The 18,033-nt window shown below is 41.1% G+C and overlaps 1 protein-coding gene across 1 annotated transcript in view; it reads right to left on the reverse strand.

The window, feature by feature from the left end:
- CUNH4orf45 (chromosome unknown C4orf45 homolog) overlaps positions 1-8,169 on the reverse strand; it is a 52,998-nt gene extending 44,829 nt beyond the window's left edge. The window contains exons 1-2 of the mRNA XM_042668403.1: positions 8,127-8,169; positions 3,683-3,912 (exon numbers count right to left, since the gene is read on the reverse strand). Of these exons, the coding sequence (XP_042524337.1) occupies positions 3,683-3,912; positions 8,127-8,169 (273 nt within the window). The remainder of the gene's footprint in view (positions 1-3,682; positions 3,913-8,126) is intronic.
- Positions 8,170-18,033: the final 9,864 nt, after the last annotated feature.

The following is an 18,033-nucleotide window of genomic DNA, read 5'->3' on the forward strand; positions in this document are numbered from 1 at the left end:
CTGGCCACTAAGAAACACAATATCTCATCAGAAATCTGTTCAAATGTCCATAAAACTGTCACCAAGAAGACCTCCCAAGAGCACAGCAGTAGAATTATAGCAATTAAAATGAGTCAGAAATTTCAAAGCCTAGAAAATTTTAGTTACTATATTATGTATGAACATACGGCTGGATGAATTTCTATAGCATTCCCTGGATATTTTTAAAGTTATTATACTGTGGGCTAAACCGATTGTAATATATTATGATTAATTTGTTTAATATTGTCTTTGGAATTGTAACAGTGAAGAATGAGTGATTGAATTTGGTTGACATCACTTCTGTTGGAAAAGCAAGCTTTAAATCATTTTGTCTGAGATGAGAACAAAGGAGCAGACACTGGGCATCTGGAAGCCCACTGACCAGTTGAGGGTCAGGTTAAAGTAAGGCGTGGGAAAAGGAGATGGACCAAGGGTCTGCAGCTTGGAGAGTTCCACAATCAGCCTAGGGGGAAGCCACAAGAATAGTTCCAGTTGTCTTCCTCTACTTGAGGAACCAGCATATGTACTTTGTTTAAAACCCACTTAAAGGGGCTAGGAAGGTGGCTTAGTGGTAGAGTGCTTGCCTTGCATGCATGAGGCCCTGGGTTCGATTCCTCAGCACCACATAAGCAGAAAAAGCCGGAAGTGGTGCTGTGGCTCAAATGATAGAGTACTAGCCTTGAGCTGAAGAGCTGAGGGACAGTGCTCAGGCCCAGAGTTCGGGCTCCATGACTGTCAAAAAAAAAGAAAGAAAAGAAAAACAACAACACTTAAATGAAAAGAAACTATTACTGCCAAGTCAGAGAGTGTGGCAAAAGTAACAATCTCTCCTGACTGACAGGTGATTTTTGGCATTATGATTCCTCCCAACAGTAACAGCCAGGAAGAAATGGCTAACATGTCCGGCAGAGATTGCTGATCTTGTGATTTTTTTCTTTTCTCTGCAAGGTGAGAGGAATTTTTCAGGTGTCATTCAGCATGGAAGTTATTATCTTCCTGCCAAAGCCAGATTATCTACCAAGACCTGCAACTGCCCCACATAAGAAGGCTGGCTCCCAGGGAGGAGGCAGCTGCCCCAGGCTATGTCCCAGACATCACTGGAGGTGCCTGAGCTTTCTTGCTGCCAGTCTTAGACAGAACTGGAGCAGCAAATTAGAAAAGGCAGCTCTTAGCACTGTAAAAATCCAGTAGACTCAAAAATTGAATCTGTGTTTAAGATTGGAGTTTTGAGCAATTGCACTGAGAGCCCCTGAGGAGTCTCTACAGTTAGACGGAAACAAGCAGAGGCTGTTTGGATCTGGACAATGATGGGAAAGGAAGGACAAGGGACATTCCAGAGGTCACAGAAAGGCCAGGCCCTGGACAATGAATAAGCAGCAGACTGAGGTGACACCACACCCAAGAAGCTTTTCGGTGACATGCTCCTGGGGAATGCCAGCACTCTTAGATTTCAAGAGTACTTAGCATGTTTGTACATGTTGGAGGAAGGGCGTGTATCCTCAGATCCAACCAGGTCCAATGGTTGGCAGTAGCTGCCTGAAGCAGTGGTTGATAAGGGTTTGAAGTCTGAATCTATACTCATAATTGGATGTAGAATGGAAGCACACCCAGGATTTCTTTAGTGAGTGAGTGATGGATATTTTTGCTTCTATCATCATCTTCAGTGAATATATGTGCAGTCATTCTCAGAATCTTATTGTTTATAAATCCATGGCAACATTGAAGTGTTGTTCAAGATTGTTATGACATAGATAGATTCTTGAAAGCAAAGATTTCTAACACAAGTGCATAAAAATGCCAGGACTGCTATGATTTGTTAGCTCACACCTGTAATCCTAGTCACTGAGGAATTTGAGATCTGGAGGATCATAAAGTCAGCCTAGAAATAAAAATCCACAAGAATCTATCTAAAACAAACAAAACAAAAAGCTAGACTGGAGGCTGGCCCAAGTGGTTGAGCCCCAGTCAAGCAAGTAAGTTTGGCAAGCTTGAGGTCCTCAGTTCAAATCTTGGTACTGGAAAAAAAAGCCAGGACTATGAAAATGTAGGTAGTTACATCCTTTACAATGGAAGCCAAACTAGGACAGGACATTTTCTGACTCTGTCACAATGTTGGAAAAGAAATTCACTGTATGGCACACACACACACACCCCCAAAGAGAACCAGATGACCCACACCACACAAAGCAGGACTTACAACAAGCAGTCTGAAACCCAGAAGAAACTGAATAGCCACCTTCCTGGAAGCCCAGTCCTCAGCTCCATCTCTTTTGGACTCACAACCTTCTTTAACATCCAAGAAATGTTGGACTCCTCATTTGGACAGGAAATGAGTCCCTTCAGTATAAGATTGAGAAAGAAGAGAAGCTGTCCACCAATGTGGGATAACAGGGCACAACACTGCAACAATGCCGGCAGCCACGGTTCTGGTCCCTCCCATAACAGCCACAAGGCTTTGTGGTGTCCAGGCTAATAATCAAATGCCTGATTATCATCCTCATTACCTGAGTTGGACCTAGTTTAAGAACCCACACATTCATTCTGTTTATCTGATACATGAAATACAAGTCAGGTGTGGGAGACTAAGGCAGGAAGATCCTTTGAGTTCAGAAGTTCAAGCCCAGCTTCAACAAAACAATGAGAAGCAAGCCAAAAAAGAACAACAAACAACAAAGCAACATAGCCACAGTCAGGCTAGTCTACATGGGCATAGGCCTTGTGCTCAGCAAATTCCTGTGTGCTGCTATTAATTATCCCAACATTGCAATGATTTGAAACACACACTGTGTGCTGGACACTGTGCCTGGCACTGCACAAACATTTATTTAGTGATCACAACAGCCTGATAGTATGCATATGTAAGGTTTCATAATAAGCCTCCAGGTGCCAGTGGGTCACACTTGTAATCCTAGCTACTTGGGAGGCAGAGATATTAGGATCAAGGTTCAAAGCCAGCGGCAGCAAAAAAGTCTGTGAAAATCTTATTTCTAATTAACCATCGAAATGTTGGAAGTGGAGTTGTGACTCAAGTGCTAAAGCGCCAGAGCTTTAAGCAAAAAAGCTAAAGGAGAATGGGAGGCCCAGAGTTCAAGCCCCAGTATCTGCACAAAATATAATATAATATAATATAACATAATATAACATAATATCACTTGCCTCTTTCCATTTGAGAGAAGGCTGTGGAAGAAGATCCAGGTCCACATTACCAGACAGAAGATGAGGTTTCTACAAACATACTCTAAATTGCTGACAATAGGCATGCTCAACAATAGGCATGCTCAGTAAGTTTTTAAAGACCTGAGACTCATCTTCTGCTTTGACGATTATGTCCAGCATTTTCTTCCTTGACACACCTATTCCCAGAGAATAGGAATAGTATGGGGGTATGCAAATGTCCCCATATACATGCAACTTTTTATGCATTCCAAAGCAGTGCCCAAATGCTAGGCTTACACATATGCTCTCTATGTACTTCAGGGCTGAGGGAGGATTGTGCTAGTAAGTCCATTTATTCATACATTTATCTGGACACAAAACCTGGATCCCATTACTTCTCAATGGTAGAGCATAACACCTGACAAGGCAGACAGAAGCAAACTCAAAATGAATTAATCAGGAAGCAGTATATATACTATGCAAGGAACAAATTTAAGAATAGTACCTTTCTATGAAAGCCACTCTTAAGTCTGGATTCATTGATGAAGGAGTACTGTGCCCCCCAACCAACTTCACCAACATACTCGTGTTTGTATTTTGGTGGCAAGCTTCCGTGAGAGGCTGCCCTCCATAAGTATCTGAGATCTCCCGTCTTTTCTAAGGTTGGCTGCTTTTCTCCTATGTAGGAGGTATGTTGATGAACTTTGGGCAAATGATCCTTTATGTAATCTGGACCTTAAAGAGACAAAAAGAAAAACACACTTCAAAAAATTCTCCATGTTTTATTCTACAATTCTTGTATTTTAGTTGTGAAAATAGTAAGTCCATGTTTTATGAGACAATTACTGTGTTCCTATAAGTAGGGCATTCAGACATGTTAGTCAAAATAACCCTCACTAATAACCAAAGGTGTCAGATTTAGTTTCCCTCTTTCAAGATAAGAGAAAATGTAGCATACATAGGCTTGTTCAGGTTGGGCTCCAGGGGCTTATGTTTGTAATCCTGGCCACTCAGAAGGCTGAAATCTGAGGATGGAGGTTTGAAGCCAGTCCAAGAAGATAAGTCTGAAACTCTTATCTCCAACCAAATAGCAAAAAGGCAGAAACAGAGTATTGACCAAGGGTAGACTGTCAGCTTTCAGCAAAAAAGCTAAGGAAAAGCATTTAGGCACTGAGTTCAAGCAGTACCAGCACGCACACACACACACACACACACACACACACACACACACACATCTATCCAGAGTTACATGTAACAAGCTCTTTCACACCCAAAAAGCTGCCTTGAAGGTTAAACTTGATGGCCACTAAATTTCTCTAACATTTCCCAAACAAACGAGGTTAGAGTATTTTATCCAGAGAAAATGTGAAATGAGAATTAGAGTGTTCCCCAAAGGGATTATAAGCAATTGGAAAACTGAGACAAGTACTGGATAAGAACATTTATCACATGCTGACCAGAGGCAGGGGTATTTAATTTGGTATTTCAAAATATAAAACAATGAACATAACCAATCAGTGACATGTAGAAATGGGTAAAGCAAGCAAACCTCAGAGGTCTGGGCAAAGAGCTTGTAATAAGCTTGGTATTTAAAGTTGATGGTTTGTAAGTGCTATATTGAGCTAAGTATTTTGGAAAGGATGGTACTGATTACAAATGGATGCACTAACAAGTGGAACTTCAAAAGCCCTGGAACCAGCATGTAGGATTATGTGTGTTGACTAGGAACACAAAGAAAGTACTCCATTCCTCTTTGTGCTCTAAAAGTGGAGTGAAGACCATGGAGGTAGTTGCTGTGGCTCCTTTCATTTTGGAGCCCAATATGTGCAGAATAAGAGGTGGGCAGCAGAGTATGAGGTGGGACCAGGTACTCACCTGAGCACTCTTGCAGGACTTGCTCTGGCAGGTGTCTTTATGGCTTGCTAATCACCATCACTCCCCATGATACAGTGGGCTGAATACTTACTTTCAACCTAATTTCCCTGATGAAACAGGACATGTGGCTTCAGTTCTATGTGCTTCAGGTTTTCACTCAGCTATAACTACTCTGGGGATTGTCGGAGCTTGAGAAACTGTTCTCTCCTCATCTGACAGATGTGGAGGTCTTGCCTATACAACTTCTGCATGGGACACTGCTTGCAACTTTGCCTTTTAGCTATTCAGGTCAAACTATTTATAATTATATAATCCAGAGTTGTTCAATGTAGTTTTCTCCAGTAGATCATTTACATGCATTTCACAAACATCAAAAAATTGAGGGAAGTAATGGCCTAATAATGTTTCAATTATTGTTAAAATGTCACCACTACACACCACTATGAATGTGAGTGCAGAAGAAGAGCCGTAGCTAGCTCCTTTGTGGATCATTTTGTTCTACAAGATATTGTTCTAAGTCGGGTGCCGGTGGTTCACGCCTGTAATCCTAGCTACTCAGAAGGCTGAGATCTGAGGATCAAGGTTCAAAGCCAGCCAGGGCAGGAAAGTCTGTGAAACTCTTATCTCCAATAAACCACTAGAAAACTGGAAGTGGTGCTATAGCTCAAGTGGTAGAGCACTCACCTTGAGCTGAAGAGCTGAGGGACAGCACCCAGGCCCAGAATTCAAGCCCCACGACCACCAAAAAAAAAAAAAAAAAAAGATTTGTTCTACAAGAGCTGTGACTCACTAGTTGTCTTACTCTATTCATGCTGCTATAACCAAATACCTAAAACCTTGTCTGGGAAGGTGGCTCAGTGGTAGAGGGTTTGCCTTGCATGCATAAGGCCCAGCGTTTGATTCCTCAGTGCCACATAAGCGGAAAAAGCCAGAAGTGGTGCTATGGCTCAAGTGGTAGAGCACTAGCCTTGAGCTGAAGAGCTGAGGAACAGTGCCCAGGCCCAGAGTTCAAGCCCCATGAATGACAAAAAACAAAAACAAAAACAAAAAAAAAACCTAAGACTTGACAACTGATAGAGAGCAGAAATGTTTTCACTCACAATTTGGGGTCTGGGTAGTCTTCGATGGAGGGGTCAAGCTATGTGGCTGGTGAGGGCTGCTCTGTCTTCACAATGGTGCCTGATGGCTGTGTTCTCCTCCCCAGTCCTCACACAGCAGGAGCCAAGGGAAACCCTGAGGGCTTTCATCCTATATGGGAGGAAGAGGCCTCTGTGGCCTAATCACCTCATAAAGGCCCCAGCAATTAATAGGATCACACTGCCCATTGATTTTAACATCTGGATTTAGAAGAGACTCATTCAGCATGGCAGAAAGGCTAGCTGTGAACAAGGAAGCTGAATAAGAGTGTGAGGCTCTGAGTTCAAGTCCCAGTACTAGAACAATTAAAAAAGAAAATGAACGAGAGTCATAAGGGCTGGGAGTGGCTCAATTGGAAGAACCCCTTCTTGGCAAGTATGAGGCTGTGAGTTCAAACCTCAGTACTACCAAAAAAAGGAAAAAAGGAGAAAATTCCACTTGTAAATTGAAAATTATAAAATTCCATTAGTCTGATTTCTTTGTTGTCTTGTTTATTTATTTATTTTAATTTGCTTATTCTTTTACCCACTTAAGTACTCAAAAAATAATTATGAATGGCCACTACATGTTGCAGGAATACAGCACTGAACAAACAAAGGCCTTCTTTTCCTGAGGAATTATAAACTGGAAGGCAGGCAGAAGTAAACCATCCTTTATTATCTTTCATCTGGATAAGCAGAATGCCTCCTAACTATTCTCAGCAACAACTGCTCTTTTTTTTAATTCATCTTTTCTCCAACCACCAGGAGAGATATAAAACTCAGATAAAATCAAATACCTTCTTTCCTAAAAATCCTGAAATGGGTTGCTGCAGTGGATGATAGTTGTGTTTATCCAGTTCTCTCAAGATTGCAGTGTCTTCATAATCCAACTCTAATTCCTCCCTTAAATTTTTTCTTTCATTATTTAAGCAGTGTTGGTGACTCAGCTACTTGGGAGACTGAGATCTGAGGATTCCAGTTTAATATCAGCTGAACATAAAAGTCTGTGAAACTCATCTCCAGTTAACCAGCAAAAAGCTGGAAGTGTAGATATGGCTCAAGTGCTAGAGTACCATCCTTGAGCAAAAAAAGCCAAGCAAGAACATGAGGCCCTGCCCAAGCCTTAGTATTGACACCAAAAAAATATAAAATAAATCTTTTTAATATATAATTTTATTGTAAAGATACTGTAAAGGGATTACAGTTACATGAGAAAGGTAATGAGTCCATTTCCTATCAAGCATAAAATAAATCGTATAGGGTTTATTGTAAATGCTTCTGCTATAGTTTGATTGTGTGTGTGTGTGTGTGTGTGTGTGTGTGTGTGTGTGTGTGTGTGTGTGTGTTGTGTATGGTATAGTCCTGGGGCTTGAACTCAGGACCTGGGCACTGTCCCTGAGCTTCTTTTGTGCTCAGAGCTAGTGCTCTACCTCTTGAACCACAGCTCCAGTTCCAGCTCTTTTTTTTTGGTAGTTCAGGGGAGAAAAGAGTCTCCCAGACTTTTCTGCCCAGACTGGCTTTGAAACTTGATCCTCAGATCTCAGCCTCCTAAGTAGCCAGGATTACAGATGTGAGCCACCAGCATCTGGCTTAGTTTTATCTTAAATATCTCCACAGATTATGTGTGGAGGCTTGATCTCCATCCCATGGTACTATCAGGAGGTACTGGGAAAGTGGCTCAGTGGTAGAGTGCTTGCCTTGCATGCATGAGACCACATAAGCAGAAAAAGCTGGAAGTGGCGCTGTGGCTCAAAGTGGTAGAGTGCTAGCGTTGAGCTGAAGAGCTGAGGGACAGTGCCCAGGCCCAGAGTTCAGGCCCCACAACCGGCAAAAAAAAAAAAAAAGAGGTGGGGCCTAGTGGCAGGAAATTAGGTTGTGGGGACATAACCTTAAAGATATGGGAGCACTAACCCATTTCTGTCTCTCTTTGTTTTCTGGACAGCATGAGGTGATTACCCTGTTCTGCACTTGTTCCTACCTTGACATCCTTTGCCCCCATGTGTACAAGTATACAGTCAACTAATCAAGAACCAGCACCTCTGAAACTGTGAGCAAAGGAAAATTTTTGTGTTTTGTTTTTTACCCCTCAAGACTGGGTTTTGCTAAGTAACCCAGCTGGTCTGTAATTTTCCATTCTAACTCCCCAAATGTTGGTAACTTTCTCCTCTTTAAGTTGGTTTATTTCCCATCTTCATTATAGCAATAATATAGCTTTCATTTCTGTAAAAGATCCCTAGTCTCCTATTGGCAAAATTAGGCACTCTATTTTCATTTTTCAATCTCTAGAGTGTAGAAGGGTATATATTATTGTTCTCTGTTCTTCTGAAGAGCAGTGGTTCTCTCTTGTTTTTCTCTATAGGGAACACTAATTTGAATGGCAGGATCCTCATCTTAACCATTTACATTTGACTGGGATTTGAAATCGGTACTTTGCACTTGCCAGGCAAATGCTCGAGCTCCATCTCTAGCCCTCGAATCCTCATCTGGAAAACTCAAGACCAAAAGGAATTTTAAAAAGAGCTGTCAGCAGCCAATAAACCACCAGAAAACCAGAAGTAGCATTGTGGCTCAAGTGGTAGAGCACCAACCTTGAGCTGAAGAGCTGAGGGAGAGTTCAAGCCCCACAACTAAACATACCAAACCAAACCAAACCAAACAAAACTGTCAGCTAGGCACTGGTGGCTCAAGCCTGTAATCCTAGCTACTCAGGAGGCTAAGATCTGAGGATCATGGTGCAAAGCCATCCCAGGCAGGAAAGTCCGTGACACTCATATCTCCAATCAACCACTAGAAAACCAGAAGTAGGGCTGTGTCTCAAAGTGTTACAGTGCCAGTGCTAACCTTGAGCAAAAACACTAAGGGACAGTATCCAGGCCCTGAGTTTAAGCCCCACATTTTTTTAATATATATTTTTATTGTAAAGATATTGTACATAGGGGTTACAGTTACATGAGTAAGGTAATAAGTACATTTCCTATCAAACAGTTACCCCTTCCTTTGTTTTTCCCCTACCATCCTTTTTCTCCTTACCTCCCCAAATCTTCCCTCCCCCCACCTAATTGTAAAGTTTGTTTTCAACATAGTGTCTTGTACATCTCATTGTTACAATGGGTCAACCTGTATCCTTATTTCAGCATATTGTTATTTCCCTTCCCCTCCCCAAATTAGAAAAATGTATATGCGAGATGCAAGACACCGGAATCAAAAGGGGTTATACAATGGGGGTAGACATACAAAAGAAAAAAATCAGATAGTACATTATAAGTACATTAAAAACAACAGCAAGAAAGATAAAACCTCTGTCTCTATCTTGGGGTTCATTTTGCTTAGCATCATCTTATATGATCACATGTATATAGCTTTTGAACTTTTCTGCTTGTCCTAGGCATATACTAGTTATTACAAATTAGGGAAACCATGGGACCTATGTTTCTTTGGGCCTGGATTACTTCACTTAAAATAGATTTTTTCCAAGTCTTTCCATTTCCTAACCAATGGAAGCCCCATGATTGACAAAACAAAAACAAAAACCTGTCAACCTAGAATTCTCTGCTGTTCTTTGGAAACATAAGGAAAATAAAAACATATTCAGACAAAACCCCCACTAAAACTAAAAGTATTCATCACCTCTCAGATACAGCCTTAAAGATAGTTTTTTTAAAAATCCTGAAATAGCCAGTGGTTCACATCTGAGATCCTGCTATTCAGGAGGCTGAGATCTGAGGATCATGGTTCAGAGCCAGCCAGCAGAAAAGTCTATGAGACTCTTATCTCCCATTAAATCCCAAGAAGCTGGAAGTAGAACTATGGCGCAAGTGGTAGAGTACCAGCCTTGAACAAAAAAGCTAAGGGAAAGCACCCATGACCTGAGTTCAAGCCCTAGTACCAGCATACACCAGCATACATCACACACACACACACACACACACACACACACACACACACACACACACACACACACACAAATAGAAAGGAAATGTTAAAAGAATAAAATCTTGTGTCAGCAAGGAGCACATTTGCTTTACTAGAAATTGAGACAAGTTGAAGCTCATAGTAATATGACTCTTTCTATAATATTGCCTCTATGACACCAGTCCACTACTTCCAAATATTAATATGATACATACCAATACAGTAAACAGTAAGGAATTCAGTGAAGATGGAAGGGATTATTCTAATGAACATATTTGACATTTTGGTGACAGCATGAACATAATTTGGCCCCGCAAATGTGTGGCTCACAGTGGCTGAGCTTGTTGAGGAACCCAGCCAAAGCCAGGATCAAAGGGAAGGTGGGAGTGGGAAATGCATAATCAACTCTAATGGGTACATTGGACACATGCATGTAGCAAGAAGAGAAGACAATGTTAGAAATTAATAATTACAAGTAATGTGAATAAGGCTTTCCAGTTCTGACAGCTATCACAAAATGGACTCAGGGACTGGAACAATTCTTAATGCTGCATTTCAGTTATTGCAATTATGCAATTGTCCAGCCATTGGCAGAACTGAACCCCAGCTCAGCTTGGGTTATTGCTGAGTGAGAATGCTATGGAGAAGTATCTTTGCTGTGAACATTATTTCCTCAAATGATGATCTTCCTGCTGGGCATTCTGAAAACCTTAGAGGTGACAGGTACTGACCAAATTGCTTCAAATAGCCTCACAAGATTATCAGGTCAATATATGTGGATAGGATAATTAAACATAGAACTACAGATCAAAATTCAGAGTTATAAAGCATTCAAGAATCCATTTCCTGGGCTAGGAAGGTGGCTCAGTGGTAGAGTGCTTGCCTTGCATGCATGAGGCCCTGGGTTCAATTCCTCAGCACCACATAAGCAAAAAGAAAAAAGCTGGAAGTGGCGCTGTGTCTCAAGTGGTAGAGTGCTAGCCTTGAGCTGAAGAGCTGAGGGACAGCGCCCAGGCCCAGAGTTCAGGCCCCACGACCGGACCCAAAAAAAATAAAAAAAAAAGAATCCATTTCCCACTTAAGTATAGTTCAAGCAATGATTCACACAATATGACATGCACTGCACCCTGGGTTGTGACTTGACCTGGGCTTTCCAGTTTCCGATACGGTTTGAAAAAGATCACACTCATCTCCTTTAGGGTACATTTCACTGAGACGTATGTGTGTGTGTGTGGTTGTGTGTGTGTGTGTGTGTGTGTGTGTGTGTGTGAGAGAGAGAGAGAGAGAGAGAGAGAGAGAGAATGTGTGTGTGTGTGTGTGTGTGTGTGTGTGTGTGTGAGATGGTCCTGGGGCTTGATCTCAAGGCCTGGGCATTGTCTCTGAGCTTTTTTGCTCAAGGCTAGCACTCTATCCCAACTCAAGCCACAGCTCCACTTCTGCCCTTTTTGAGGTATTTAATTGGAGGTTCAAGACTTACAGACTTTCCTGCCCATGCTGATTTCAAACTGCAATCCTCAGATCTCCCGAGTAGTTAGGATTACAGATGTGAGCCATCAGCACCTGACTTAACTGATAGTTTCTTATACAGTATGACCCATGTTTTGTGTACAAGCTATTGTTATATTTGTCTCACGAGTGTGTGTCTTGTCTCTCTGCCAGCCCTTGGTAGTGGCATTAGGGCTTTACGCTGTCTCCTATTTGCCTTTTAATGTCAATAGCACTTTGGACAGAACAATATATTAAGCAAAATCTTGACAATGTTTGTGGAAAGAATGGGTTCTATTTATTTGTTATTTCTTTGTATAGGTCTTGATGCTTGAACTCAGGATCTGAGCACCATCCCTGCACTTTTTTTTTGGATAAGACTAGCACTCCACCACTTGAGCCACGGTTCCACTTCCAGCATTTTAGTGGTTAATTAGAAGAGTCTCATGGACTTTTCCCCTCTGGACTGACTTTGAAACATGATCCTCAGATCTCAGCTTCCTGAGTAACTAAGATAACAGGTGTGAATCAGCAGTACCCAGCTGAATGGCTACTTTATATCATTAAAGTTGCTGGTATAATTTTTAAAAATACATATAGAGAAAGAAGGTAGGGTAAAAATGTTCTAAATCTCACTGGACTTCTACTTGGAAAAGAAAGATTCATCTCGACAAAACATTGCAACCAAATGATTCTATGCATAACTTTTGTCACTGGAAAGAGATATAGATAAGAAATGGACCATGTTCTAATTTACTCTACTTAGAATTTTTCTAGAATAAATATGCATTATTTGATCAGTGTTGTCATGAGACATCTTAGCATTATTATGGATAGGCTCTCAACATGGCATTTAAAAGAAAAAATACTTAAACCAGGGTAGTAGAACAAACCTGTAATCCCAGCTACTTGGAAAGCAGAGATGGGAGGATGTCTATATGAAGCCAGGGTATTGAGACCTTATTTCAACAAACAAGCTGATTATGATGGTATATGCCTGAAATCCTAGCTACATGGGAGACAGAGGTAGGAGGATCATGGTCTTTTGCCTTAGGAAAAAGTGCAAGATCCTATCTGGAAAATGAGTAACACACAAAAGGCTAGGGATGTGACTCAAATGGTAGAGTATCTGCCTAGCAAGCATGATGTTCTGACTGAAACCTCAGTATTCAACCACACACATGCACACACACACACACACACACACACACACACACACACACACACACAGAGGTATTAGCAAGATCTATATGTGTAGAACTAATAAAAACTCCATTGGTGCTGGGCAATGGAGGCTCACTCCTGTAATTCTAACTGTGCAGGAGGCAGAGATCTGAGACCGGCCCAAGTAGGAAAGTTGTGAGACTGGTATCACCAATCAATCACCAAAAAGCCTGAAATGGAGCTGTGGCTCAAGTGATAGAGCACCAGCTCTGAGCAGAAAAAAAAAAAACAAGCAAAAAGCAATGCCCTTAGTTTAAGCCCCAGTAATAGCATGCAAAAAACACAAATAGCAGCCACAAAACAACAAAAATATATTGCTGTGCTGGAAGTAAAAGGAAATCCATTGCAAAATGGATTAAATAATAAAAGAAAATTATGCTATGTAATAAGATTATCTGATATCCAAGAAATCTGAGACTTGGTTTTTTTTTTTTTTGGTCGGTCATGGGGCTTGAACTCTGGGCCTGGGCGCTGTCCCTCAGCTCTTCAGCTCAAGGCAAGCACTCTACCACTTGAGCTACAGCGCCACTTCCGGTTTTCTGGTGGTTTATTGGAGATAGGAGTCTCACGGTCTCTCCTGCCTGGGCTGGCTTTGAACCGCGATCCTCAGATCTCAGCCTCCTGAGTAGCTAGGATTACAGGCGTGAGCCACCAGCACCTGGCAATCTGAGACTTCTTAATTCAACTCAGTGTTGTCCTCAGAATCATAGCTTCTTCTCCTCTGAGTGCTCTCCAGCCCTGGACCAGGTTGCCTTCAGGTCAACACCCTCGACATCCAAGGAGACAAGGGCATGTGGAAAATGTTCTTCTTTCCTCCCCCTTTTGTCTAACTTCCTCCCTCCCTCCCTCCCTCCTTCCCTCCCTCCCTCCCTCCTTCCCTCCCTCCCTCCCTCCTTCCATTCCTCTCTCCCTTCCTTTCTTCCTTCCTTCTTTCCCTCCCTCCTTCCTTCCTTCCTATCCTTTTTCTTTTTTTCTTCCTTCCATTTCTTTTTTCTTTTTCCTTCTTTCCTGTACAAATGAAGATTTGTCACCTACAAACTATAGAAAGGAGAATTCTTCTCAGGGAAAATACAGAGAGAGAGAGAGAGAGAGAGAGAGGCAGAGAGACAGAGAGAGAGAGGGAACTCAATTTTTGCTGGCTGCTTTACAATTGAATGTTAAGACTGTATTATTATTACTATTATTATTATTATTACCCTTGACTCACATCTCAAGCCTAAGAGTAAAACATTGATTTTTTCACATACAAAGATATTAATTAGGTAATTTTCTACCATTGAAGTCATTTCTAACATTTGAAGTCATTTCTCTCTTTTAATTTGAACTAAGGGCCTGAGCTCGCTCAGCTTACTTGCATGTTTGGTGCTCTCTCGCTTGAACCACATCTCCAGCCCAGCTTTTTGCTGGTTATTTTGGAAATGGAGTCTCAGATTTTCCTACCTGCGATGGCTTCGAACTGTAATCTTGATATCAATATCCTGAGTAGCTAGAATTATAGGCATGAGCTACTGGTGTCTGGTGTTCCTTTGGTTCTTAATGCTTGCAAAATTATAGTAAGTTTAGTGTTTGCCATATTATATTTGAAGATGTGGCAATAATAATAGTGAAGTAATACAAAGAAATAATCTTCACAAAATGCAGAGGAAAAAGTCTTTTTAGTCAAACTGTGATCTAAAATAGAGATTAGCAAACATTTCTGTAAGGAAATAGTTGATAAATATTTCAGGCTCGCAGGCCAGGCCATTTTTGTCACTGATGCCACCCTAGAGCAGTGAGGTGCAATAACTGAGCTGTGTGGTAGTAAAACCTAACTCATGAACATTGAAATTCGATTTTTTTGCAGGAACTGCACTAAAGGACTTCCAACATGCAAAGCATGCATTACCATTGAGTCACATCCCCAGCCTAAGAGTATAACATTGATTTTTTTCCACATACAAGGATATCCATTAGGTGATTTTCTACCATTTCAAAATATTAGAAACATCCTAAGTGTCAACAACAGAGGGTTGCTGAATGGCATATTTAGCACACAAGGTCTGCTCAAGAGAGGATGGGTGTGAGTGGCAAGAGGAAGCTGCTCAGACAGCCTACCCATGTGAGTATCCACGTGCATATGTGGCACACTGATGGAGGGCAGATTATGGTCCAATGATTATGTGCCTTTCCCGTTTCTTTCTTAAAGTTTAATGCTTTCAGATTGTTTAATTTTAAAAGTAGGACACAAGTAAGTTCTGTAATAAGTTGGAGCAATAGTTATTATGTTTTTAAAGATTTTTTTAGAATTTGAATTAGTATGCATTATTAGTATCATATGGGGGGGCTCCTTGTGATGTTTCACTTCTCCTTTATCTCTCCACCCCCTTTCCTTCTCTCCCCTCTTTCCAGTTATGTGCTGGGTTTCATTATGCTGACTTCATTTATATATACATCATATACATACATACATATACATGTATATACAGTACATTTCAATCCTCTTATTCCTTCATGTCCATTTCTTTCCCTTTCTCCCCTCCCACTGATCCCTGCCACCCAAAGAGTCTACCTTTTATATTCATATCCTATTACTATTGCTATTACCAGGGTTTGAACTCAAACTCCCATGCTGGCTTGGCTTGCTTGCTCAGTTATTGCTATACTACTTGAGCTATGCCACATACACATGCATGCATGTGCGTGCACAGGCTGCTTTTTGTCCTCTGTTTCCAAAAGTGTTTATCAGATTAGGAGTTTCTCAGAAGAATCTTTACAGTCTTTTTTTTTTTTTGGTCCGGTTGGGGGGCCTGAACTCTGGGCCTGGGCGCTGTCCCCTCAGCTCTTCAGCTCAAAGCTAGTGCCCTACCACTAGAGCCACAGCACCACTTCCAGCTTTTTTCTTTTTGCTTATGTGGTGCTGAGGAATTGAACTCAGGGCCTCAGGCATGCAAGGCAAGTGCTCTACCACTGAGCCAACTTCCCAGCACCCTCTTTACAGTCTTTTAAGTATAGAATCATATTGTCTATAAATAGGGATAATTTGGGTTATTGTTCCCTATTTTATTCCCTTTTATTTTTTTCTCACCTTACTCTCTGTGTAAGGATTCCAGTGTTATCCTGAATAAGAATGGGGAGAGTAGCCATTTTTGTTTTATTCCTGACTTTAGAGGAAATCATCTTAGTTTTCCTCATTTAGGACAATGTTGGGTATGGGTTTGTCAGATACAACCTTCATTATGTTAAGATACTATTCCTAGTTCTATGAGGTTCTATCCCTAGTTTCTTCAGAACTTTCATCATAAAAGGCTGTTGAATTTTGTCAAAGGCCTTTTCTGTATCTATTGAGATTATCATATAATCTTTATCCTTGATTTTGTTCATGTGTTATATTACCTTTATGGTTTACATATACTGAACCATTGTGATGTATGATCTTTTCAATGTGTTGTGGAACTCAGTTTGCCAATATTTATTGAGGAGTTTTGTGGGACTATACCTTTCATTTGTCCAATAGTCCCAAGAAGGACTGTTAACTTGGCTGGTGTCTCCTTTCTGCCTGACCACTGTTTTCTTTACTATTTGAATTGAGTAAGTTACCAGTGAGATGATGTAAATGTAAAATAAATTTGCCAGTGCAGTAAAACTAAAAAGTAGAGGGGATGATAAATTACACAGCTTGGAAATAAGACATTTGGTAAGAATTACACAGGTTTCCCCACCCAGGAAGGTGCTGAGAGTGAGCAATGTTTTTTTCCTATTCTGAGTAATAGCCAAAAATCCCACCCTGTCCAGAGAGAAGGGCTTAACTCATGTGGGACTGGGTAGAAATAGTCCTCTGAATTCTCCACTCTGTGGTGATGAGGTGAAAAATGAAGCCTTTACTTAATGCTAACTGGCTTTGCTTCAAAAGAAGAAAAATTTCACTTTAAATGTAGATATTGATCAAAAGAGTATAATGGTTACTGACAAATTATAATGTAATTTATGAAAATGACACTTGTTGGCCTGGATGAAATATAGCAGTCCCTTCTCCATTCATTTCTTGGATCAACAATTAGGCTAGTCTGTTTCAAATGCCAGTAAGGGACTTTAATTTAGGCCAATGTAATTTGGACCAGTAGGCAGCATTACTCAGCCTATTACACAATAAACAGATGAAATGGACAAAAGATTACTGTAAGAAAAACATAGATGATCTGCTATTTCGATTATGGAGAAACAGTTTGCTGTAGAAAAGCAGTCATCACCATTAGTAATACTTTCTTTTTTCCTGATGTCCCTTTAGTTACTCTTCCACACTCTGTGCTGAGCCAGCAGGACAACTGCCTGTGCTTCCACCTCATTAAGAAGATAGTAATGAAATGACAGCTCTGATTCATTCCCAGAATGGATCTCACCTTTAATTTTAAAATGGATTTGTGAACAGCTGAAATATTAGGCAACTAAAGCTGCATGACAGCAGAGTCACAAAGTATTTTAAATCTCCTATCAGTCCATATCTGGATACCCTTACTTGGAAGATCTGTCATCCCTGTAAGCAAACATTGGGATTCAGTCTTCCTGCCACTAGTAGAGGGTTCAGGAAGGCCAAGTATCTTTCACTCTCTATGTTTCATGGAGGTCTGATTGATATATAGTAACTATCCATTATTTTTCTTTCTTTCCTTCCTTCCTTTCCTTCCTTTCCTTCCTTCCTTCCTTCCTTCCTTCCTTCCTTCCTTCCTTCCTTCCTTCCTTCCTTCCTTCCTTCCTTCCTTCCTTCCTTCCTTCCTTCTTTCCCTCCCTCCCTCCCTCCTTTTCTCTCTCTCTCTCTCTGCTTTTCCTTTTCCTTTTTCTATTTTTGTGTGCTGCTACTGTGGCTCAAACCCAGACCTTTTGTTCTTGGCTTTCTTGCCCACAGCTGACGCTCTATCACTTGAGCCGGTAGAGTGGTTGGTTGAAGATGGAATCTTGTAGTTTTGCCTTGTATAGTCTCAAACTGCAATCCTTCAGATTTCAGCCTTTTGAACAGCTAGGATTACAGGTATGAGCTACCATCTCTGGCAACTTGCATGCATATTTTTTTTTTGCTGGTACTGGGTCTTGAACTCAGGGCATGGGCATTGTCTGTGAGCTTCTTTGTGCTCAAGCCTAGCACTCCACCACTTGAGCCAGAGTGCTACTTCTGACTCTTTCTGAGTAGTTTAATGGAGATAAGAGTCTCACGGATTTTCCTGCTTGGGCTAGCTTTGAACCATGATTCTCAGATCTCAGCCTCCTGAGT

Source organism: Dipodomys spectabilis, unplaced genomic scaffold, assembly GCF_019054845.1.
Source record: "Dipodomys spectabilis isolate Male_0828 unplaced genomic scaffold, ASM1905484v1 ptg000436l, whole genome shotgun sequence".
Classification (NCBI taxonomy): domain Eukaryota; kingdom Metazoa; phylum Chordata; class Mammalia; order Rodentia; family Heteromyidae; genus Dipodomys; species Dipodomys spectabilis.